The sequence below is a fragment of the Echiichthys vipera genome (assembly GCF_963691815.1).
Source record: "Echiichthys vipera genome assembly, chromosome: 12".
In the NCBI taxonomy this organism is placed as follows: domain Eukaryota; kingdom Metazoa; phylum Chordata; class Actinopteri; order Perciformes; family Trachinidae; genus Echiichthys; species Echiichthys vipera.
This window is the reverse complement of record NC_139837.1, coordinates 15,012,252-15,032,723: the sequence shown is the minus strand read 5'-3', so window position 1 is coordinate 15,032,723 and position 20,472 is coordinate 15,012,252. Positions and strand designations below refer to the sequence as shown.

General features: G+C 43.4%; 2 protein-coding genes across 3 annotated transcripts in view; one reads left to right on the top strand and one right to left on the bottom strand.

The window, feature by feature from the left end:
• Nucleotides 1-1,720: 1,720 nt before the first annotated feature.
• On the bottom strand, nucleotides 1,721-8,243 carry six4a (SIX homeobox 4a). Its single transcript, XM_083924167.1, has 3 exons — nucleotides 7,393-8,243; nucleotides 5,015-5,715; nucleotides 1,721-4,001 (listed from the first exon to the last, which is right to left on the bottom strand). The coding sequence occupies exons 1-3, from the start codon at nucleotides 8,115-8,117 to the stop codon at nucleotides 3,391-3,393; spliced, it is 2,037 nt and encodes a 678-aa protein (XP_083780293.1). The 5' UTR covers nucleotides 8,118-8,243; the 3' UTR covers nucleotides 1,721-3,390.
• Nucleotides 8,244-8,338: 95 nt separating this feature from the next.
• Nucleotides 8,339-20,472, top strand: part of mnat1 (MNAT1 component of CDK activating kinase) — a 33,846-nt gene continuing 21,712 nt past the window's right edge. The window contains exons 1-7 of one of the 2 annotated variants that reach the window (XM_083924176.1): nucleotides 8,339-8,435; nucleotides 9,567-9,661; nucleotides 16,442-16,594; nucleotides 16,971-17,044; nucleotides 18,358-18,461; nucleotides 18,654-18,794; nucleotides 19,974-20,105. In XM_083924176.1, the coding sequence (XP_083780302.1) occupies nucleotides 9,573-9,661; nucleotides 16,442-16,594; nucleotides 16,971-17,044; nucleotides 18,358-18,461; nucleotides 18,654-18,794; nucleotides 19,974-20,105 (693 nt within the window). In that variant the 5' untranslated portion in view covers nucleotides 8,339-8,435; nucleotides 9,567-9,572. Of the gene's footprint in view, nucleotides 8,436-9,513; nucleotides 9,662-16,441; nucleotides 16,595-16,970; nucleotides 17,045-18,357; nucleotides 18,462-18,653; nucleotides 18,795-19,973; nucleotides 20,106-20,472 lie in introns of those variants that run through there. The other variant, XM_083924177.1, reaches the window with a different exon arrangement.

The window sequence follows — 20,472 nt, the reverse complement described above, 5'->3', positions numbered from 1 at the left end:
GTCTGCTGACGACAAAGTGCACGTATTTTCTACCCTGCCAAGCAACAACTCAGTTGTTTTAAACGGTGGTAAGAGGAAAAAGCTACAGGGATTGAGGACAGTTATTCCTTCTGGTCCATAAACACTACCTACTTTCCCCAACCTCGGAGTAGATTTGGTTTCTGCCAGGAGGGAGAAGTCCTCTCTGCCTTGGCCAGTAGTGGTGGGTCTGTGCGAGCAGGCTGGTACCCGCTGACCCCTGCCCTCTCATTAGTGGGACGTGGAGCAGCGGAGTACCGTGCTCCCCAGGTCATGTTACATATGGCTTGCAGTCTGCTGCGCCGCATTAAATGTCAGCTTTGAAACCATCTGAAAGATCAGAGGTCAGAGTTTTTAATAAGGCCAGAGTTCTGGGGGAGTTCCCTCTTTTACTGTGCACCCGAGTATGTTTTACGTTGCATGTTGAAATTGTGGACAAAATGATCCACTACTATTTAGATATGGGGATGTCCCGATTTTCACACATAAAAGGGAGCAGTAAAATTTAAAAATTCAGCAACTGGCTGTCTCCAGGCCCCATTAAAAATGTACTACACATCTTCTGTGAGGGGACAATGGTGCTCCCTCCCTGTCTAATTTATAGGCACAATACAAAGGTGGAATTTGGAGTTTTCTGTGGCCCCCTCCCCGTGAGACCCGCAGACCATGCTGCGAATGGGATATTGTTCTGGGCTCCAACAAAGCTGTTTTCACCCTCTTCAATATTACAGGAGGAGTTACCTGATACCTAACAATCAGCTAATCCACTGCCCATGGCGACGAGGTCACCTGTGCACAGGTAACTTTATCCTGGTTGCCTGCCTCTCCCTCCCTTTCCCGCTAGTGTCTCCCATTTTTTCTTTTTCTCTCTCTGTGCCCCAACACTGAGCACAGACAAACAGCCTCTGTTTATTTAGGTCATAAGTTAGATCATATATAACTTCTCCAGCCAGGATCCGCTGAGAGAACAACTTCTAATCCACCACAGACACGCTGTGAATAAAATAAAATCCCCTGCTGTTCATCTATTTGTCAAACCTTTACTCCATCTTATCTCTCCTTGCTGGTTTGGTCGGATGCCCACTGAGCGAACATGCATTGGGTGGAAATTCATGAATTTAAGCCGGAGAATCCCCTCAAGCCATGAGAGGAGTTCAGGCACTTTTCTGGATATAGAGACTCTGTGTCTGTGAGTGACAGCTCCTCAGATTCATTCTTCCACATGTTCAAGTAGTGTGTAGTTTGGGGGGGTCATTCGGCCTTGCTCGGAGAGAAAAGGCCATTGGATTGGATTGAGCTGTGGAGAGCTGCAGACCCCCCACCCAAAAGGAGCTTTACCTCTGGAAATCTCATTGCTGTTTATTTGAATTACAGGGGCTGAGATGAGAAAAGGAGGGCTAATGAACTCCAGGTTGCCAGGCATGTGCAAACGATCACTGCAGGTTTGCAGAGAGCAGCACCAGGCTCGCTGGATTACTGCATGCCACTTTCCCCCCCGCCCCGATCCTCACAGTTTGGCTACATAGGACTCTTAAATGTTGGGAAGACATATGCTTTTTGTCTGGCATGAATATATATTCATTACAGACATATTGTATGCCTAAAATGTTGAAAAGCTTTGGAGATCTTTCCTGAAGACATTTTGAAGCTAAATTGTGTTAGAAAGAATGAAAAAAAGGATAACTGTTTTATGTTTTTATAAATATAAACTTTTATTGCAGTATGGAGATTTAGAAAAATACATTCACATAATTTCAGATAACAAACATATAATTCAAACTAAGATTAAAAAAACAAAAACAAATGACCATCAGTTTTACTATTTGCCCACAACTCATTTTTGGTATATGACATTAAAGCACTGAGGATACTTCCATTGAAATGTCCATTCAAATTGATGGGATCATGTAATAAATCCTGACAAAGAAAAGCATTACTATTCCACTTGCATGAAGACGTGTGATGCACTGATAGATGTGCATGGTGTGAGTTGGCTGTGAGGCTGAAATGTGCTATTATGGTCATGTATGACAGCGAGGAATTAGGCTCCCGTTGTGAAAAGCACCGGACACACTTGATAAATGGGCTCCACATTCTTTCGTCTTTCCCTTAACTGACACCCAACAAATGCACCAGTGATGGCGGCGGCGGCCGGGCGGGCGGTGGTAAATCTCTGGAGCTGCAATGTCACTGCCTGCATGCCAACACAAGAGCTACGACTGGGCTTACTTTCAGTGTTATTGATAAAACAAAAGTAAAAGGCACTAGTGTCCAAACCATTATGACGCCATGCAAAGAGAGATTATCACAATCCAATTTATAGAAAAATATCATTCATGATTACTGACATTTGGAGAGACACATCAAAATGAAACAGGATATAGTATAGCATCATCACATCTAGTTAACATACTATGACGTTGCAGCATTATAAACAACATATGATGAACAATGTGTGAATCGGCAGCGTGACCTTTAGATCCTCATTCGTATCTTGGTCATGCGCTTGAAATATGAGTCATTACTGACATAGTGTGCATTTGTTGAGGTGTGTCATGCACGACAAACCCTCCAACATGAAGGCTGTTTGAAACATGTTACATTTTAATGTCATTGTGGTAGTGCAAATGCCAAAACAGACCGATGCCATTGTGTATTTTAAGTAGCAGGAAGGCACATTCGTCATAACTCCAGTTCATTTGGTATGATACAAAGCACAAAAACAGGGTTTTGCAACTTGAGAGGCATTCAGATAATTAAATGTAATAACCGAAGGACACTTTTTTTCCTTAATCAGCAGCTTTGTGTGTTTAATGATCTGTTCCCTGTATGTGTGCAGTCCTTAAGCCAACTGTTGCTGTTTAACTGACCGTTTTCACAGAGGCTCTCTCCCTCTTCCCCCTACCCAATGACCTTTTTGGTTTGACCCAAATGACGCATTTAGTTTGGAGGAACATCCTGGTCACATGACTCGAGGCATTCCAGCACCTGCTTCTGCGGATCAAATCCACTCAACAGGAAGTAGCAGGTGTTGTCTATAAAAATGCACATTTAAACACGGCTCAAACACATCCATCCACTTCTTCTGTTTGCATGTAACAGTCGTGATGTTTCATCTTATGAACTGGGCTTTAAAACATGTCATAGACTTTTTTTATTTCTATGATAAATTGACAATGCCCACCCACAGGGCTCCTCTTCGACTAGAGTGCATTGTAAAAGTCGAATGAACAAAAATAATTTAACATTTAAAGTAGAATGAATGGTAAAAAAAACACACACACAAGCACACGCACACAAAAGTAAAAAGATGAAACCATATCACTGCTTGGGCAGACATGAGTGCTTCTGCTAGAGGAGAGAGGTTTGAGGTTAAAGGTCAGCCATGTCCTCCTCCATCTGCACTGTCTGTAGTTTGGCTAGCTCCTTCCCCTCCACGGCCTCCATCTCCCCACACATCACCCGCACCATCTCACTCACGCCTCCTGAGCCCAACCTGTCCACCTTGTTCTCTGAAAGGTTCATGTAGTTGCTGTTCATGCAGGGGCCCATCAGGTGTGAGGAAGGCCCCCGGACCTCGTGGCCCCTGAGATATTCTGCGGGCTGGAGGTGGTGGTTGCTGGGGTCTGTTTGGGCCATCAGGGGTGTGCTGACGGTGAGGGTGGTGTAGACCTCTGGTTCAGGGCTTGACGAGCTGACGGCGGAGACCTCGGTGGTCGAGGCGCCGCCTTGGCTGGAAGGGACCTCTTCTGAGTTGGGGGTGGTGTAGCTGAGCTGACCGCTTGGGTCCAAGTGGAGCCCGTGGTGGTACGAGGAGTAGACGCCTCCCTCCAAAGGCTCCTTCTTGATGGACGGCTGGCTGGCGTTGCTCATACTGTAGAGGACTGTGCTGTGGTGCAGAGATGCCATGGTCATCTTGTCCTGCTGCTGGAACGAGTCGTCACTGGAGGAACTCACTGCTACATTGTTCATCGGCATTGTACCTGTGGTAATACAACAATGGTTCAATACATACAGTACCTCTACCTCCAGTTTAGATCCCATTCTCATTCCTCACAGTATTATACGTTTCATTTACAGCAGGCCTCGGTCCTGAAATTGCTGGTATGTGTCTCACACACTTTGTGTTCTTAAAGCTTGAGTTAAAGCTCGGCCCTGCAGTGCCCCAGGGAACGAGTGCAAAAGCCTGCCAGGACTCAACAGCAAGCTGCAATTTTCTGTTTTTCCTTATTATTCATCCTGGTTTAGATTCTCTGCTTTATGTCAAAGCAAGTGCTGTACTGGCTTATTCCCAGTTAGTGCCTTTCATGGCCTGTGATTGTCTGAAACATATTTCCCCTCCTCCCTGCTCTGCAGATCAAGAGTGCAATGATGATGAGTGATGGTGACTTCAGAGCTTGTTTTTATTCATCTCTGGGGTTTTCAAAGGACCACCTTCTTCTGCGCGTGTGGGTGGGTGTGTGTGTGTGTGTTTGTGTGCCCTACCCTGTTTTTTCTGCTCTGTGTTATGTACGGGATCAGCCCTTTGGGCTACGGACCAAACTCAGACAAACCAAGAATAAAGCAGCACAGATATATTGGGTGGACATGGTAGAGACCTGTTGACAAACCACCAGGGACGTGTAGTGTGGCACTGGAGGGCAACGGGCACTCCTGATTGGCTATCAAGCTATGAGGCATAAGGATATAACATCTATCCTTTTATACGAGAGTAGAGTAGGTTTCATCTGGATTTTGGTTATTCTAATACAGTGATAGATCTTAATTTTGTCTTTTGCAGCATAAAGGTGTTATCAGACTTAATGGAAGTACTTGACTGCTCTAAAAAAAGCATTATTTCCCCATAAAAGACAATATCAGCACAGCCTCAACAAGAGGAAATCATGTAAATTCAGTAAGGTCGTAACCATATTACTTATGTCATAACTCCCAAGTAAAAAGGTTATGACAAACAAGTAATGTCAGTTTAAATAATCCTGTCGTTTTCTGAACCCACCTTGTTGTGTGATTGTTGAGGAAGATGAGGCAGAGGAGAGCTGCAGTGGAGGAAGACCTACATCGCTGTTGAGTAATGAGCTGCCATCACTGTCAGAGACTCCGCTTGGTACCTGGACTAGACTGTAGCCACCCAGCTGCAGCGCACCTGTGGATGAGCTGAATGTCAGCACAGAGGAGCCTCCGTTCTGGGCAGCCATGGTGTGAACCCCTTCCAGCTTCACCTCCGCTCCATTCACGCAGCCTGAGAAGGCGTACTGCAGGGCAGAGTCCTCAGCAGAACTGCCCAGACCCTTCTCCTGTCCTGTCTGCATCTGCATGTCCATACCAGAGCCCCCCAGCAGCACCCCTCCAGATGGCCTCAGAGGGTTGAAGGCCAACGGCTGGATCCCCAAATTGAGCCCGTTGAAGAGGATGTTTCCAGGTGTGTGGAGGTAAGATGAGCCACCATTGTGAAACACGGTGGAGGAGGTGTTACTGGTCACTAGACTTCCATTGTAGAGACCACCACCGCTGGATCCAGGGGGCAGCTTGATGTCCCCGATCTGTTGGATGACCACCCCACTGTCCAGAGGCCCTGTTTGAATGGGAATGGTCCCATGGGTGATCACCCCATCTGAGGAGTTAGAGAGCGGCCGAGGAGACAACTCCTCATGGCCTTTGGTTGACTCATCCTCTGTGCTGTGGTTTCCATCAGATTCACTGTGGAAAAAAGGACAAATGGTGTGTCTTAAACCAAAGGAAAACAAGAAAATAATAATAATTTATGTAAATTATTTTTTAATTGCGATTTTAAGCCACTTTTTGAATAAAAAAAGGAAATCAGATTGGAAAACATGTTACTTATATATAGTATTTTTCTCCCATTTGTGCACTTTTTTGGCAAAGAGGAAACACTCTAAAGCTCTATTACAACTGAAATTCAATAAAATACAATTTGTATATTGACATTTCCACCCACATCTTTCCAGAGTGACATTTGTTGCCTTGTTTTTACGCAGCTTTGAAGAGCAGGCTGTGTATGTGAATGTGTAGCCCTCTCTTACTTCATGGAGAGCTGCACTGACAACAACCAACCAACGTCAACAACCGTGCAACCATTTGGCGCAATAAATTCTGGTGTGACAAACTGCCAGCAGTGGTGGCGTGACAAAACAAATGGCTGAGACTTTTTATGTGATTTTTTTCCTCCTCAATTTGAAATGGTGCTGTGATTTAACATGAGTATTTATCTGTTTCCATGAAGTCTTAAAACGATATAGAAGTAGTTGGGAAGGCTTATTTTTTTTAGAAGATTGATCCAAACAGCTGCATCCCCTCCAACACACACACACACACACACACACACACACACACACACACACACACACACACACACACACACACACACACACACACACACACACACACACACACACACACACACACACACACACACGATTTGTTCAAAACATCCACAGGTTATAAACGTTAACTAAAACATTGTTTCTGAATAACTTCAGTAGCAACTTGAAGGCAATCTATAATGATGCGTGTGTGCGCGCGTGTGCGTGTTTGAGAGCGAGACCGAGAGGGGTCACCTCCACCAGGTGTGCGTCAGCTTTGTTCACAAAGAGAGAAACATGAAAGAAGCTTCACTTCTGTCTGTGTGGAGGATTATGAAATAAAACGCAGGAGCTGATGGAGGCTCTGAGATCCTTTTGGTCTGAGAGAAAATAAGTGATGATTTATGTGTTGGGATGGGGACACGTGCAAGCGCTCGTGTGTTTATGTGTGTTCTCTCTCTCTCTCCCTCTCTCTCTCACACACACACACACACACACACACACACACACACACACACACACACACACACACACACACACACACACACACACACACACCATCAGATAAGAATAAACTGAACTTGTTAATTGTTTCATCAAAGTAAGCAACTTGGCGTGTGTGACGGTCAAATCACTGGAGTGTGTTATGTAGTTGCTTATGGTTTCCATGGCCCTTAGCACCAACACACTTGAAACCGGATCTTAATGGCAACCGCTTCATATTTCAAAACATTAAAAGCGTGCTCCAAACCCTTTTACGCACACTATATTGGTATCTTAATTATCAACGGTTAATGACTCAGATTGCCAAGTTTATAAAGGAGCCCGACGAGAGATTAAGAAATACTCACACAGTTTTGTCACTCGATGTCTGAGAGTGAATGGTTTTAAACTAAAGGCACACGAATAAAACGTAATAATACTTTGTTTAAATTTGCCCGGTTTTGTTTTAACGCGCCTTTTACGCACAGCACACAGGGATATTTTGATAATTTGATTCATATAGAAGCTGTGACTGAAATAGTATATGGCGTTGTTTCTTTTGTTTCCTCACCTTTTCGATTGTGCCTCGGACGGATTTCTGTCTCTCTGTCTCCTGTTTTTGAACCAGTTGCTGACCTGAGTCAAGGAGAGTCCTGTAATCTTGGCGAGATTTCTTTTCTCGGCAGGAGAGGGGTACCTATTCTGGTTATACAGATCCTTAAGCGCGTTACGGGACCTCTCCTTGAAACAATACACAGTCTCCTCGCCGTCCCAGATAGTCCTGGGGAGAGGGTACTTTCTCCGGATCCGGTACTTGTCCACGGCGCCCAGGGGTCTCCCCCGCGCCTTCTCCGCCTCGGTGTACCGGGCCTTGTACCAAAGATCTTGCAGAAAGGTGTGGTTGGACGGACTGAAACTGTGGTTCTCCAAAATACTGTACAGCTCCTGATACCGAGCCTGATGATAAGCAACCAAGGCTTGGGCTTTCAGGATGCTTTCGTTGCCGCGTAGCAGGTCACTCTGTGGCAGGGACCACAGGAACCTGGCCAGCCGGTCCACATTCCCTCCTTGCTGCAAAGCCTCGCAGACGCACGCCACTTGCTCCGGGGAGAAAGCCAGAGAGGAAGCGGCGCTCACCAACAGCTCCGTGCGCACCGCGTCCGTGTTGCGCTCCATGGACAACTCCGCCGCGTCCAGCGCCACAAGCTTGATGCACTCCCGCTTACCCACCTCCTTCACATTTTCTCTCTTGATGTCATTTGCTGTTGTGACTTCTCCGGCAGAAGAAGAAGACATTTTTTTTGTTCAATCCTTCCCTGGTAAAGTCACTCCTCCCAGCTCGATCAGGTTACCTCCTCGCCATGCGAATGCGATCGGATATCTGACAGCAGCTGTAAGTAGATATCTCGCTCCCCTTTTCCTTCCAACGTGACTTTTACTCTGCGGGGACTGGAGCTGGAAGGAGACACACTCGGGTCTATCTGCAGGAGAGCCACGCTATTGGCCGCCGAGGCCACCATAAGGGAGGAGCGAGCGGGATTCAGGCACGATTGTTTGGTTTCCAGCTGTCAGTCATATAACTTACAGTAGATTCCCGTGGCTCACCTGTGCAAGGTGAGTGCTTTGGAGATCGTGGGAACGGGATATCCTTGTTGTCTGTATGGTCAGGAGCTGACTTAGCTTTATACGGAAACATCAAAGGGAATTTTAAATTCTCATATGGAGGAAATCCAAGGGAAAACAAATCCCGGGGCTATTGTCAGTCATTGTCTTAACTTAAAATAAGTTTGACAATTTTAAATGAACTCACATAACATTGAATACACTTTGACACTGAGACAGAGGGGATTTAAAATACATGTTCCCTTTTTTTTATAACTTTCAGTAGGCTTCATATCCACATTTAAGGTGCTCATTGTGACTGAGATAAACATATAATATTCAATAACGGCTAGAGAAACCAATCCAGAGCATTTCCTTGATTAAACATTACTTTCATAATTACATTAAGTGTGAGTCCTGTGATATTTCTGTCGTCCACAAAGTCCCGCTCCAAGCTTTATTTTAATATAAATATAATTTGAAATGACAGGGTTTCGATAAATTCAGTAGAATGATTAGGCTACTTATCAACAATGCCTTTTATGGAATATATGTTTTCAACCACTCTGTTAGTGTTTGTTTTTCTTTTATCGCTATAATATAGAATTTTTTCCTGTCTCCATCCTGCATTTTAAAGGTAATAAATCACATGATTATACCCACCATCCTTGGTAAATGATTTCCCCCAAACATCTACACATTCAGTCAGAAACGACATGATGTCAGAAGCCCTTGGGGAGTAACATCTGGAGATGTTTTTTGGTTTTAATTATGTTCCAGTACAGGCTTACATTTGCGTTAGATCACGGAAAAATGGGGGTAATCTATAGGGTCCTGCATATAGAGGAGACAGTGAAACATATAATCAAAACAGCCATTCTCTAAATACAACCTTTGAGTGAATAAGGGAAAATAAACCACTCAGCTTCTTTACCTCAGACCCCCCTGGGACTCCTCAGGGAGTGACCACCGCTGCTGCTGCTGCTGCAGAGGTTATCATTAAAAAGGAACTTCACTCATTAATGGCGTTTCCCGTCGGACCGCATTCTGTGTAACACAGCGGTCCAGCGCTTGGAAAGTGACAGGAGAGCTGCTTTATTGTTGACAGTTTTCCTCAAAGGTTTTTTGTTTTGTGTTGCGCAGACAGAAATGGACGACCAGGGATGTCCGAGATGCAAAACAACCAAATACAGGAACCCGTCGCTGAAGCTGATGGTCAACGTCTGCGGCCACACGCTGTGAGTATTTACATCTGACAGCTATGAAAGAAAAGTGAAGCTAACGTCAGCACACCTACTAACACACGAAACTACCACATGGAGCTGTTAAGTCCTGTTTTTAAACTATTTCCACTCGTGTCCAGCTTCATATCTCCTCTTAATTCTTAATGTTTGGTCGTTATGGTAGCAAAAGACGTTGGAAATGTGTTTAAACCTCGCGAGATTTGAGCTACCAGCTAACGGTTTGCTGTGGGAAAAACGACCTCTTGTTGCTTATAAACTCCACATTTATACTGTTAGTGGTGCAAGAAGTACTCAGGACTACAGGAGTAAAAGTAGTAAAACCACACTAGAGATACTTTGTTACAAGTAAAAGTTCTACATTAAAAACGTTACTCAAGTAGAAGTACAAAAGTACCAGCATCAAAATGTACTTAAAGTACGAAATGTAAAATAACTCATTATGCGGAATTGCCTATTTGATTATATTTTATTATCAGATTATAATTCATCGTAGAGTCATGTAAATATCACTTAAATGTTACAGCTGATGAAAGAGGGCTGCTTTTATTTACTTTATATTCTGCTGTGTATCTTAATCTATTACAATATGTAGTTTCATTTGTTGATAAGCATTTGTATTAATAATCTTAATCTGTAAAGTAACTAGTAACTAAAGTTGCCAAATAAATGTACAGTAGTGGAGTAAAAAGTACAATATTTCCTCTGAAATGTAGTGGAGTAGAAGTATAAAGGAGTATAGCATGGTGTTACTCAAGTAAAGTAAAAAAAAAATGGCTGTATAAACATTAATATTTGCCACATTGATGATGGATTATGGTTTACTAGTTTACATTCCTAATCTCCATACTTTAAGGCACAAAATTGTGCTTAAATCATGTTATTAGGGGTTTCATAGTTACTGCACCTAGGATTTGTAGGGCAGCATAAGTGCCTCAAAATTGCACTTAAGTACAGTACTTGGTTAATGTCCACCACTGTTTATAAGTGGGTTTATGCTGTTCACAGCCTTCATAGTGCTGCACTGTCAGTCTTGCTAGACACTGTTAATAAACATGTCATTTTGATCTAAATAACACTGGGACATTGTTTGCACCTATTCTGCGCTGCTTATTTGTAACCTCATTTGCTTCAATCATACAGTACTTTTTCACAGGACCGCCGAAGGTGTGCTCAGTCCTTTGAAATATAACATTTTACGTCAAGTATAAAAACAAATCAAGGAGGCAGAGGGAAGAGTGATTCAAGATGAGGAGTATAAACTTGTGTGCTGAAGTTTTGGCCATATAATGAGTTAAAAAATGATCCAGAGGTGTTAAAATGGACCAGCCTAAAGGAGCAAATACTACCTAATCTACACAAGGACTGCACCGCACGATCACAGTATGACTAATATATGTTTTTGTGCTGAACTGATGGACCGTGTTCTCTTTAAAGATGGTTCTTATGGATCCTACCTTAGTCACAAGCAGAGACAGAAATCAGTAACCACCAGTAATCAGAAACCATACCATGACTTAACCCAAAGACATTCAAAGTGCAACCTAAACATAATCGTTTCCACCTTTTATACCTAAACTCAAGACTGAACATAACCATTTTACTTACTTACTAAACGCCTGTGGTGGTTCGGTTATAGCAGTTATACTTAAAACCCTGGTGGGATTCTTAATTTTGTGTTAAACAGAAACAAACAAAGAGCAAAATGCCTATTTTAATGTAAAACAAGGTCAAATTGTATTTATATTGAAAAATTAAATTAGCTTCATATTTAAGTAGATTTGATTTACAACAACATAAAACAATGTAAGCAAATCTTTGCTTCTGTCAAACTGTAACCCGTTGTTAAGTATTAAGTTATTTCAAGAATTAATCACCAGTGGAATCATTTCATTTTGATTGATTAGATGCTTACTAAACCAATTTGTCTGAACCAGTTTACACTACACGCAATTTATGATCACGCTACAGCTTTAATATTGTACGTCACCCTCATGGTAGTACTCAGTAAAACTTGTTTGCTGTGCATTTTCCAATATTTAACCTTGTCATCTGTTTAAAAAACCTGGTCATTTAAATGAAGGGGACATATTTTCTATGAGCATCATGCAGGGATGGCGGTAGCCTGACAAGAGCATCTCTTCAACCCTGTCTGTTTATTGACCGTACCATCAGGAAGTGGCCGTGCTTTGTCATCAGCTCAGCGAGCTCATAACTCACCCCCTCTGTCTGGATGCAGGGCTACACACAGAAAATTAAAATGATTTTGCAATGAAGCAATTTGAAGAGATGTCCTCCTAGCCCAGGTCACCTTGGATTTGTTCCTCAGAGCGGGTGCAACAGTGAATTAATGCACCACTTGGAAACTGCTGTACTCTCAAACTGTATCAGTATTTTCATCACTGATGTCATTTGGCCTTTTGTTTGCATCTGAGTTTCCTCCGGTGTTGATGGATACATATCTACTTTAGCAGGAGCAATGTCGTTCACTTTCACAGGAGACTGGGCTGGGAACCGTAGGGTCGCTGCATGGTCCCTGTATGGACCAAGTAAGGAGTGTGGTCTGATTGCAGGAGAGGTGCCAGTTCATCTCCTGGGCACTGTCAAGGTGCCCTTGAGCAAGGCACCAACGGCTTAAGGAGCACCCTCTGAAATCTCCCCAATAAATGCGCGTGTGTGTGTGTGTGACTTGAATAAGTGAAAAAATTGAATTTCCCCTTGTGGGATTAGTAAAAGTTACTGATTTCACATTTTGGCATAATCAACAACTCTATGCATTAACCATATGAATAAGAGAGAAAGGGAACAATGAAAAATATGAAACAGTCTGGGATCTGGATGCCAGTCATCCATTTTTACAGTATTTGATTTAAAGGCAATTAGTCAAATAGTTGATTGACAGAGACTGGACTCTGCACATGTAAGCCTCTCTCTACCTTGGCCTGGCTGAGTGGCTGTTCCAGGCTGACCAGGCGATGCAATGCAGCATTGAGCTTCTCCACCTCTAGCATGCATCTAAATTTAAACACCACCACAGCACATTTTGTATCCCTGTCACCAGGGGCATTTGATGTGTGTTATTTATTACCTTTGCACAATGACACCGGACCCGTGTCCTTTGGCATTTGACACTGGGCTCAGGCACAAACGATGGTAACTGAGGCATACCGTGGTGATGAGAGGAGTCCACCCTCTATCTGGAGTGAGGTTGACAGGAGAGACACACCTCATTAAGTAGAAGCTAGGTTCCTGTACCTGGTAGATTTATGTTCAAGGTTGATTTACAGTAATAAAGTGGGGCACGTTATTTTCCGGTGTCCATAGTTTCAAAGTAAAAACTTACCTCCAAGACATAGATTAGCATTAAATACTCTGTGGCTGAATAATCAGTACAAACAAAAAATTAATGGAATGGATCGACAATTTAGGAAATTTGCTTTCTTGCTGAGAGCTTGATGACAAGGTCAATACCACACTGCTACAGCCAGGAGATGGTTAGTTTAGCGTAAGCAGGGTGAAAACAGCTAGCCTGGCTTTGTTTTGAGGTGCCTACCAGCACCTCTAACTCCCTGTAAAGTGTTGAGCTTAAGGGGTGCTTTGATTAGCTATATAATGGTGCTATAGATTTGATGGAGCCGGACTAGCTGTTTTCCCGTGTTTCCAGACTTTACGCTAAGCTACCTAAGCTAACTTCCTCCTGGTTGTAATGTTAAACTTTGAAAAAAAATGTTTTAATTGAGAGAGATGTTAACTACATGTTCCATGAGGCTTTGCTGTAAAAGACAGCCAATTAGTTAGCTTAACAGGTTGTTGGCTTTGCTGCTCATAAAGAGCCTAACATCAGCCTTACTTCAGCTTCTGTTCCACCAACCTTTCTCACTGTATTTGTCCATAGCATTGTTTCTTTTTCAGGTACCCTTTTTATTTTGAGGAACACTTCAAAATATTTTTGAAAAAACAGCTTAAATTCAAACTGATGGAGGGAAAAATATATCTGGAACCTGTCTCTCCCTCTGCGTCTCTATGTGAAGTACACAATATCTAAGCATTATTTTTTTTAAGCTCACACAAGCCTATGCTAGCTTCCTGTGTAAGCAATCATACGCCTGGGCCTCAGCATTTTTTGACTTTGCTGCTGCAGGTATTGTAGGTCACAGGGCAGGACAGAGAGTCATAGCACATCTAGATTTGACACAAAGCCAGCCTTGTCTGGACTGGTCATTTCTCTACAAAGATCATGAGCTTACTGGCAGAAACAAGTGAATCCAGCTCTTGTGTGTTTATGCTGTTTTGTGTTTGCTCTTTCTTGCATAAGGAGGAGGCAAAGATGCAGGTAATGTCAAAGGGGTGGTGGCGGGGAGGCTTCTTTGCTGAGCCAGGACCCTGTTCACCCTCCTCTAACCACCCCCTTCTTTGACCTGCTGACAGCTGCAGATGGGAAAGATAGGAGCCTGGAGCTCTGAGCAGGACAGGTGAGAGAGGGAGGAGTCAGGAGTACTCAGTCAACGACAACAGCCCTGGGATACAGAGATGGCACACTGCTAGAGAGTTGTCAGCTCATTTAAATGTGTTCAATATGCCAAGCAATACAATGTAGCCTTGGCAAGAGATTTCTGAGTCCCCTTTCTTAAACAAATTGCAACAGGCACCTAAAGCTGTCACTTAGAAAAGGCATATTTCAGAAGAAAGACGGCAAATTGACTCTTAAATCTCCTCCCTGCCTCTTAGACGTTCACCTCTTTGCTCTAGAGTTACACAGGATTTCCCCTTTGGAGAGTTCTGTTGTGTGGTCCATTTATGGGGCAGGGGGCAAGCTACGCCCCACTCCTTGCCCCGTGTTGATGAATGGGCTCTTTGTGGGCCTGTGGAAACAAGCTGAATCCCTCCATCTACCTCCATATGGTCAGGCCTATACATCTCCTGTAGCCCGGGGCCACAGTGAACATCTGCCTCTTCCAGGGTGCACTTGAGCAAAGGCTTCTCATGCTCTGAAGCACCAACTGGACAGCGCAGATGTCTCTGTCTGATGTTCAGCTTTCATTTTTATTTTGTGGCTTCTTCTAAGCCAAGCTAAACTGGCGTGGTTGTAAGATAGTGCCCCTGCAACGCAAGTTATATCTGTTTGTTGTATGGCTATGACAGCGTGGTGTCACACTTGGCAGGTTAGGCTTGTTTGACCCATATCTGAAACGCTAGACGTAAACAGCCAAACTCTATGGCTCTGCAGTTTCTCCTTTAACGGCTTTTTTTTGTTTTGAATCCTGCTGATGAAGTGAAAAGTTTCGCACGGCGACTCTGTCAGGATTTATCCAATAGGCTCCGTCCTCAAGGAATTTTTGTCTAGGCACTAGTGTGTCAAGCCGAGTCCTTGACTTTGGAAAGAAATGACTCAACCATACCATTAATGACGTATGGTGAAATATCTGGCTTTTCCCATCAACTTTGGTATTTTTTTTTTTTGAAAACTGTCGGTGCTCAAAAGCAGATAGTGACATTTGGAAACCAGATGTCCATTTTTCGTGAAGGTGGTCACAAGCAGGAAGGTGAATTCCTATGGAAATAATGCTCCTCAGAGACTTAATTAAAAAGAGTACTGTGCAAACGTTTATCGAGGCCCTCCACCCCATCAGGGTAGATTTAACATTCTCATTGTCTTCAGTGGACACTCCTCACTTAAGTGTGACTGATGGGTAAAGTCCTACCTGCATAAAGGTGTGATTGATGGCTAAAGCTCAGGGTTGTGCCCTCAGCTAGGTCTGACAGTTGCCATGGAGTCATGTCGTCATGGTGCATGAAGTTAACCTTCCTGTTTGAACCTGGGCTTTACCTGAAATTCCCCAAGACTATCTGGAGAGTGTTTCTGCATTTTTGCTCCGAGTTGGTCAAGTGGAGAGGCGTGCTCTTCACTGAATAGAATTATATGAGGAACTAAAGGCTGCCTGAAAAACTCATCATGACTGTGCAGTACGGCCACAAACTTTGTCTTGGAAAGTAATCGTATCCATTAAAATGATTTACAGGACATACTTTGATCAATAAGTGCCTAGATTTCCACAGCATTTTAAATGTGGCTACTCCTCCATAATACAGCTTCCTTTCATTTAGGCACTGCAACAGGAATAATAATAATGACATTTTCTGGCGTAAACTGAGACAGCCTGGAATTACATGTGAAAATACTGATGCTTCTTTTACATATTAAAGTTACATTTTCAGATATTTGAAAGCATGAATTAATCTAAAAATAGTAAATTTACTTTAATTTGATTTTGTTTTAATTTAGTTTGTAAGGATTACATAAAACACTGCTATTGTGTTTTTATGATGATGGACTACACTGTTAAACTAAAGAGCTGGATTTTTATCATATTATGCAACGTGGCATGACTGAGCTCTGTAGAAATAACAATAAAGCAAATGTTTTTCCAGTGCAGACAGACACACCACTGATGGGGTGTCAGACTAATTTCCTCTTGTCTGAGAGGAGGAGGCAGCCAAATCGACATTCCAATCATAATCGCAGCCATCTTTGAGCACTCAGAGGAAATATTCATATGCCCCATTATCACCCACTGCGCATGATGATAACTTACAGACATGAAAGAAAAGAACACAAATTTGCTTTATTGTGAGGAAAATTATTTTACAGCAACCACAAAAAAGTGTGGCCACACATGCTTATAACTGACTCTCAAGCGCGCCTGTGAGGGTCAACCCTGGAAACATTCAGCTCAGCTTGATAGCATTTTTTGTTTCGTTGTCTCCTCTCCCCCACAGATGCGAGAACTGTGTGGAGATGCTGTTTGTGCGTGGCTCGGGTAACTGCGTGCAGTGCGACACGCCCCTGAGGAAGAGCAACTTCCGCGTGCAGCTCTTCGAAGACCCGATCGTAGATAAGGAGGTGGAGATTCGCAAGAAGGTGCTGAAGATGTGAGTGAGGGGGACCAGGAGGGGTGCGGCTCTGCGTGTTTATGTGTCATCTCATTCCTCCTCCCACTTCTTAAGCCACCTTTGTCTTTCTCATTACACTGTTTGTTTTGTAGACAATGAGTCTCCCCGGGGGGGCTCAAACGGGAAGGCTCTTTCCCTGCCAGCTTTTTACTTCTCAGCCCCTCCCTGCCCTCCCTCTCTCCCTCTCATCTGTTCTTTAATAGCCCCTTAATTGACATCTAATGTGTGTCTATTAGGCTGTATGCAGACATAGTATTTTAAAATGGTTGATTTAATGGAGGCTATTAATGTTGGTGCATATTTGCTTTCATCAGGTTTTGCTATTCGTTTCATGAGTTCTGTTCTTCTTCTGCAGATACAACAAGAGAGATTTTGACTTCCCCAGTCTGAGAGAATATAACGACTTCCTTGAGCAAGTGGAGGACATAGGTAGGACCCACTTGGAAGCCTCATGCTGAAAGGGAGGGCAAAGGGATGCTCATCAGAGTCATTTCGGCAGAAGAGCCAACGACTAGTGCCAGGGGTGCGGCCCTGAAGCATAGGGCGACAGACGCTCACCAATGGCCCGACATTGGCTGATGGCCAGCCGTCGTCCTGGTGTTTCAGGGTCTTAACGCTAACGCTAAGTCTTAACTGGCAACCAACAATGGACTTTTAACATGGATATATTTTGTATTATACTTTGTCCCAGTGGCCGTCCCTGCTCTATCACCTATGGCTGAAAAGCACTTTCCACATAGACCATCATTAGAGACCTCAGTAAAACTGTTGATAAGACACCTCAAGCGACAAATAAGGTAAATTATTACTTGTTGTGTTATAGACTTTAAGCTATTTAAAACCCCAAAGGCTTTCCCTGAGTTGAAAGTATTTTTTAATGTGTATGACGTCATCACAATGCAAAGTCTATGGGCCAAGCGGGACAGGGAAGGCGGGGACAGGCAGGGAGACACTAATGTGAATGTCATGTTAAAGTCAGGTATCCAGTTGATAATAAATTGATGGCGTTTAGCCCTTGACAGAAGGCTGAGGTCATAGGTGTGGTGCTAGAATGTGTATTATGTGCACACTCTTAAGTTGACTACCTCCTCTGTTTTTAACCTTTTAAACCCTCAAAATTATCCCCTTAAGGAAGCTTGAAGTTTCAAATGTTTTCCCCACAGTCTGGCAACAGCAGTATACATACTCACTTCAGTCAGTGAAAATCTACAGCATCTCACTTCAGTTGAGAGAAATATTGAAGTACCAGATACAGTTTTTAAGGCCACGCCATTCCATCAAATGAAAGAGTCTACATGTCTTGAACATCATACATACTGTACTCAGATGGCTATATTTGCTATCTCTAAAACTCTTTGGGCTATAAAGGAAAATAATAGAGATCACTTGGAGCTTCGATTTCGCAATCCAACATGTCGATGGACAGCATCAACAATAGTTAAAGCTCTATGAATACACTGTTTATTTTCACTTCTGTCTTATTTGTGTCCAAGTAAATTGTACACACACTACAGCCCATCTTCCATCTGTGGACATGTTGATACAGTGTATTTAAATATAATGTTTTTTCCGAATTTGTAACTGGGATGCAGTCAAATCTGGTGTGACGTCAATCCCAGTTCGGAATTCCAAGGCTGCCTCTCACCTCCACACATCCAGCCAATCACGACGTGAATGTACCAAAATGTACAAACACAGTGCACCCTGTCCCCTTAACGCTGGTTTGTGTCTCCTTCATCTAGTGTATAACCTGACAAACAACATAGATGTGGAGAACACCAAGCTGCGGATGGAGCAGTACCAGAGGGAGAACAGAGATCTCATCCAGAGGAATAAGGTTAAACTGGTATGTAACTGAGTGTTTTCCCACACATGCATAATACCTTCATTAATAATGATAATGAGGTACTAAAATAAACACTGGGGGGAACTTGCACCCCACTTTGGAGAAGGTCAAGTTAAGTACAATATGGCATAACCAGGGCTGATGGGAATTCATCCTTGTGGTCAAAGATGTGAGTTTTTGAAACATCTACAGACGCGAGAGCAGGAGGATCTGGAGGAGCTGCTGTTGCTGGAGCAGCAGAGCAATGAGAAGCGGAGACTGGATTTGCTGCAGGAGGAGCAGAGGCAGCTACAGGCCAAGAGGAAGAACAAGCAGGCTCTGCTGGATGAACTGGTGAGATGCACACATGTTGCATGTACATATGTCCAGATTCTGGTGAAGCAAAAAGCAGTCACATTATGACAGATGTTCCATGTCTGACACACACATAAGCACACACACCCTCCCAGCCTGAGGGTTCATGGCTGTGAGATCATTAAGAGATTATTACCAGTCATTGTGCTGTGGGCTGCATTGTTCTCATTCTGTGATTCCAAAGCCTCCTGGCTCCATTGTGTTGAGCTGCAGGCTTTGGAAGTGATTGTTCCTGCAGAGCGGGCTGCTGAAGGACCATCGCAGATAGCAGGCTAAGCTGTGTGTTTGTTTGTTTAAGGCACAGGGCCTGTTGACTGTAGGCAGATGAGATCAGCTCCCGCCCCCCTGGGGGAACTGTCCTGAGCTTTGACATCTGTAGTCCCTGTGGTCAGAGAGCTCACTGTTCTTACATACAACAGCATATACATTTAGATTCCTTGTTGCTGTTTGCTAAAGCATGGTTAACTGATCAATAAAACACATCTCAAGGACCTTATAACACATCTGGATTATTGTTCTTCCTAATGTCAACCTCGATTTGCCCTTAGATCTTTGTGAAATCTGAAGCATGTAAACCATCCTTTGACGTCATCTAAATAAAGCAAGTACATACGCCTACCCAAAATCAGAAAAAGTCCCATAAATGAAAGTGGTAAATGTCTTATTAGTGTTGGAAGGCATTAAAAATTGCTTTTTTTTCTTCTTGTTAAGTTCTAAAACACCTCTAGACTGTCCTACCTTTGCTGTCCGGCCCATCAAAAATGTTCTACCTTTTCAGTGATCAAAGTGTCCAGGCTGGTGTTCTTAGACCTCTGTGCTTGGCAACACTCCACTGGAGAAATTGAAATGTCCGACCTTGCATTTAATGGAGGTGAAGGCGGTGCAGCGCACTTGAAGTTGCGTCCCCTGTAGTGCCACAGTTTTGTTGATATGGCTTGCATCAATAATATGGCTGATAGCCTGAAAGCACATGCTGATGGTTTGGAGGGGGTAAGGCTTGTGCTTTCATCTCTTCTTAACACGCAACAGTTACCAAAGGAGAAGGCCTCAACATATACAGTATATGTCAGCTTTTTCTGCCGAGCCGTTACGGATGAAGCACTTTGTTGCATGCATTACAAACTTAACATTCTCATCAAATCCTATTTGTTTCTCCAGGAGAAGTCTCAGGTTCCTGCGACCATCTTGCTTGCCCAACACAAGGTCCGTGCTGCCAAGCTGGAGACCCAAATAGAGCAGCAGAAAAAGGCGGTCAAACCTACCAGTCTATTTTCAACTGGAATCCATATGGTGAGTGCAACACTTTAGGCTTATTGGCTCTTTAACCCCAATTCATACGTCCAAATTAACAGTGTGAAGCCCAGTTGGAGTAAGAGGTCCATTCGTCAGTTTGAAGGCTTATTAGATACAATAACAGTGGACAGTGGTTTATAATATTCTGAAAAAGTAATTTACAACTCAGCTATCGCAGCAGCAATCGTTTCATTTTTCATTTTGGCAATCTTTTTCTTGTGACAAAGTAATCTAGCAGGAATGTACAGGTTTGATTTCTTTGCTGCATCCCTCTGCATCGACACCCCCACTGCATCAACAGGGTGGCCTCATTCAAATGAATGAGGGGCCTACATTTCTTCACACCGGGGTAATGTCGGTCTGA

Bases quoted from the DNA above. Each gene is read 5' to 3' on its own strand.
- six4a (XM_083924167.1), bottom strand. From the start codon at position 8,117: ATGTCTTCTTCTTCTGCCGGAGAAGTCACAACAGCAAATGACATCAAG. The intron at 5,716-7,392 runs GTGAGGAAACAA...TTTTTTCCACAG, and splicing joins TCCGAGGCACAATCGAAAAG to TGAATCTGATGGAAACCACA. The intron at 4,002-5,014 runs GTGGGTTCAGAA...GTATTACCACAG, and splicing joins CTCAACAATCACACAACAAG to GTACAATGCCGATGAACAAT.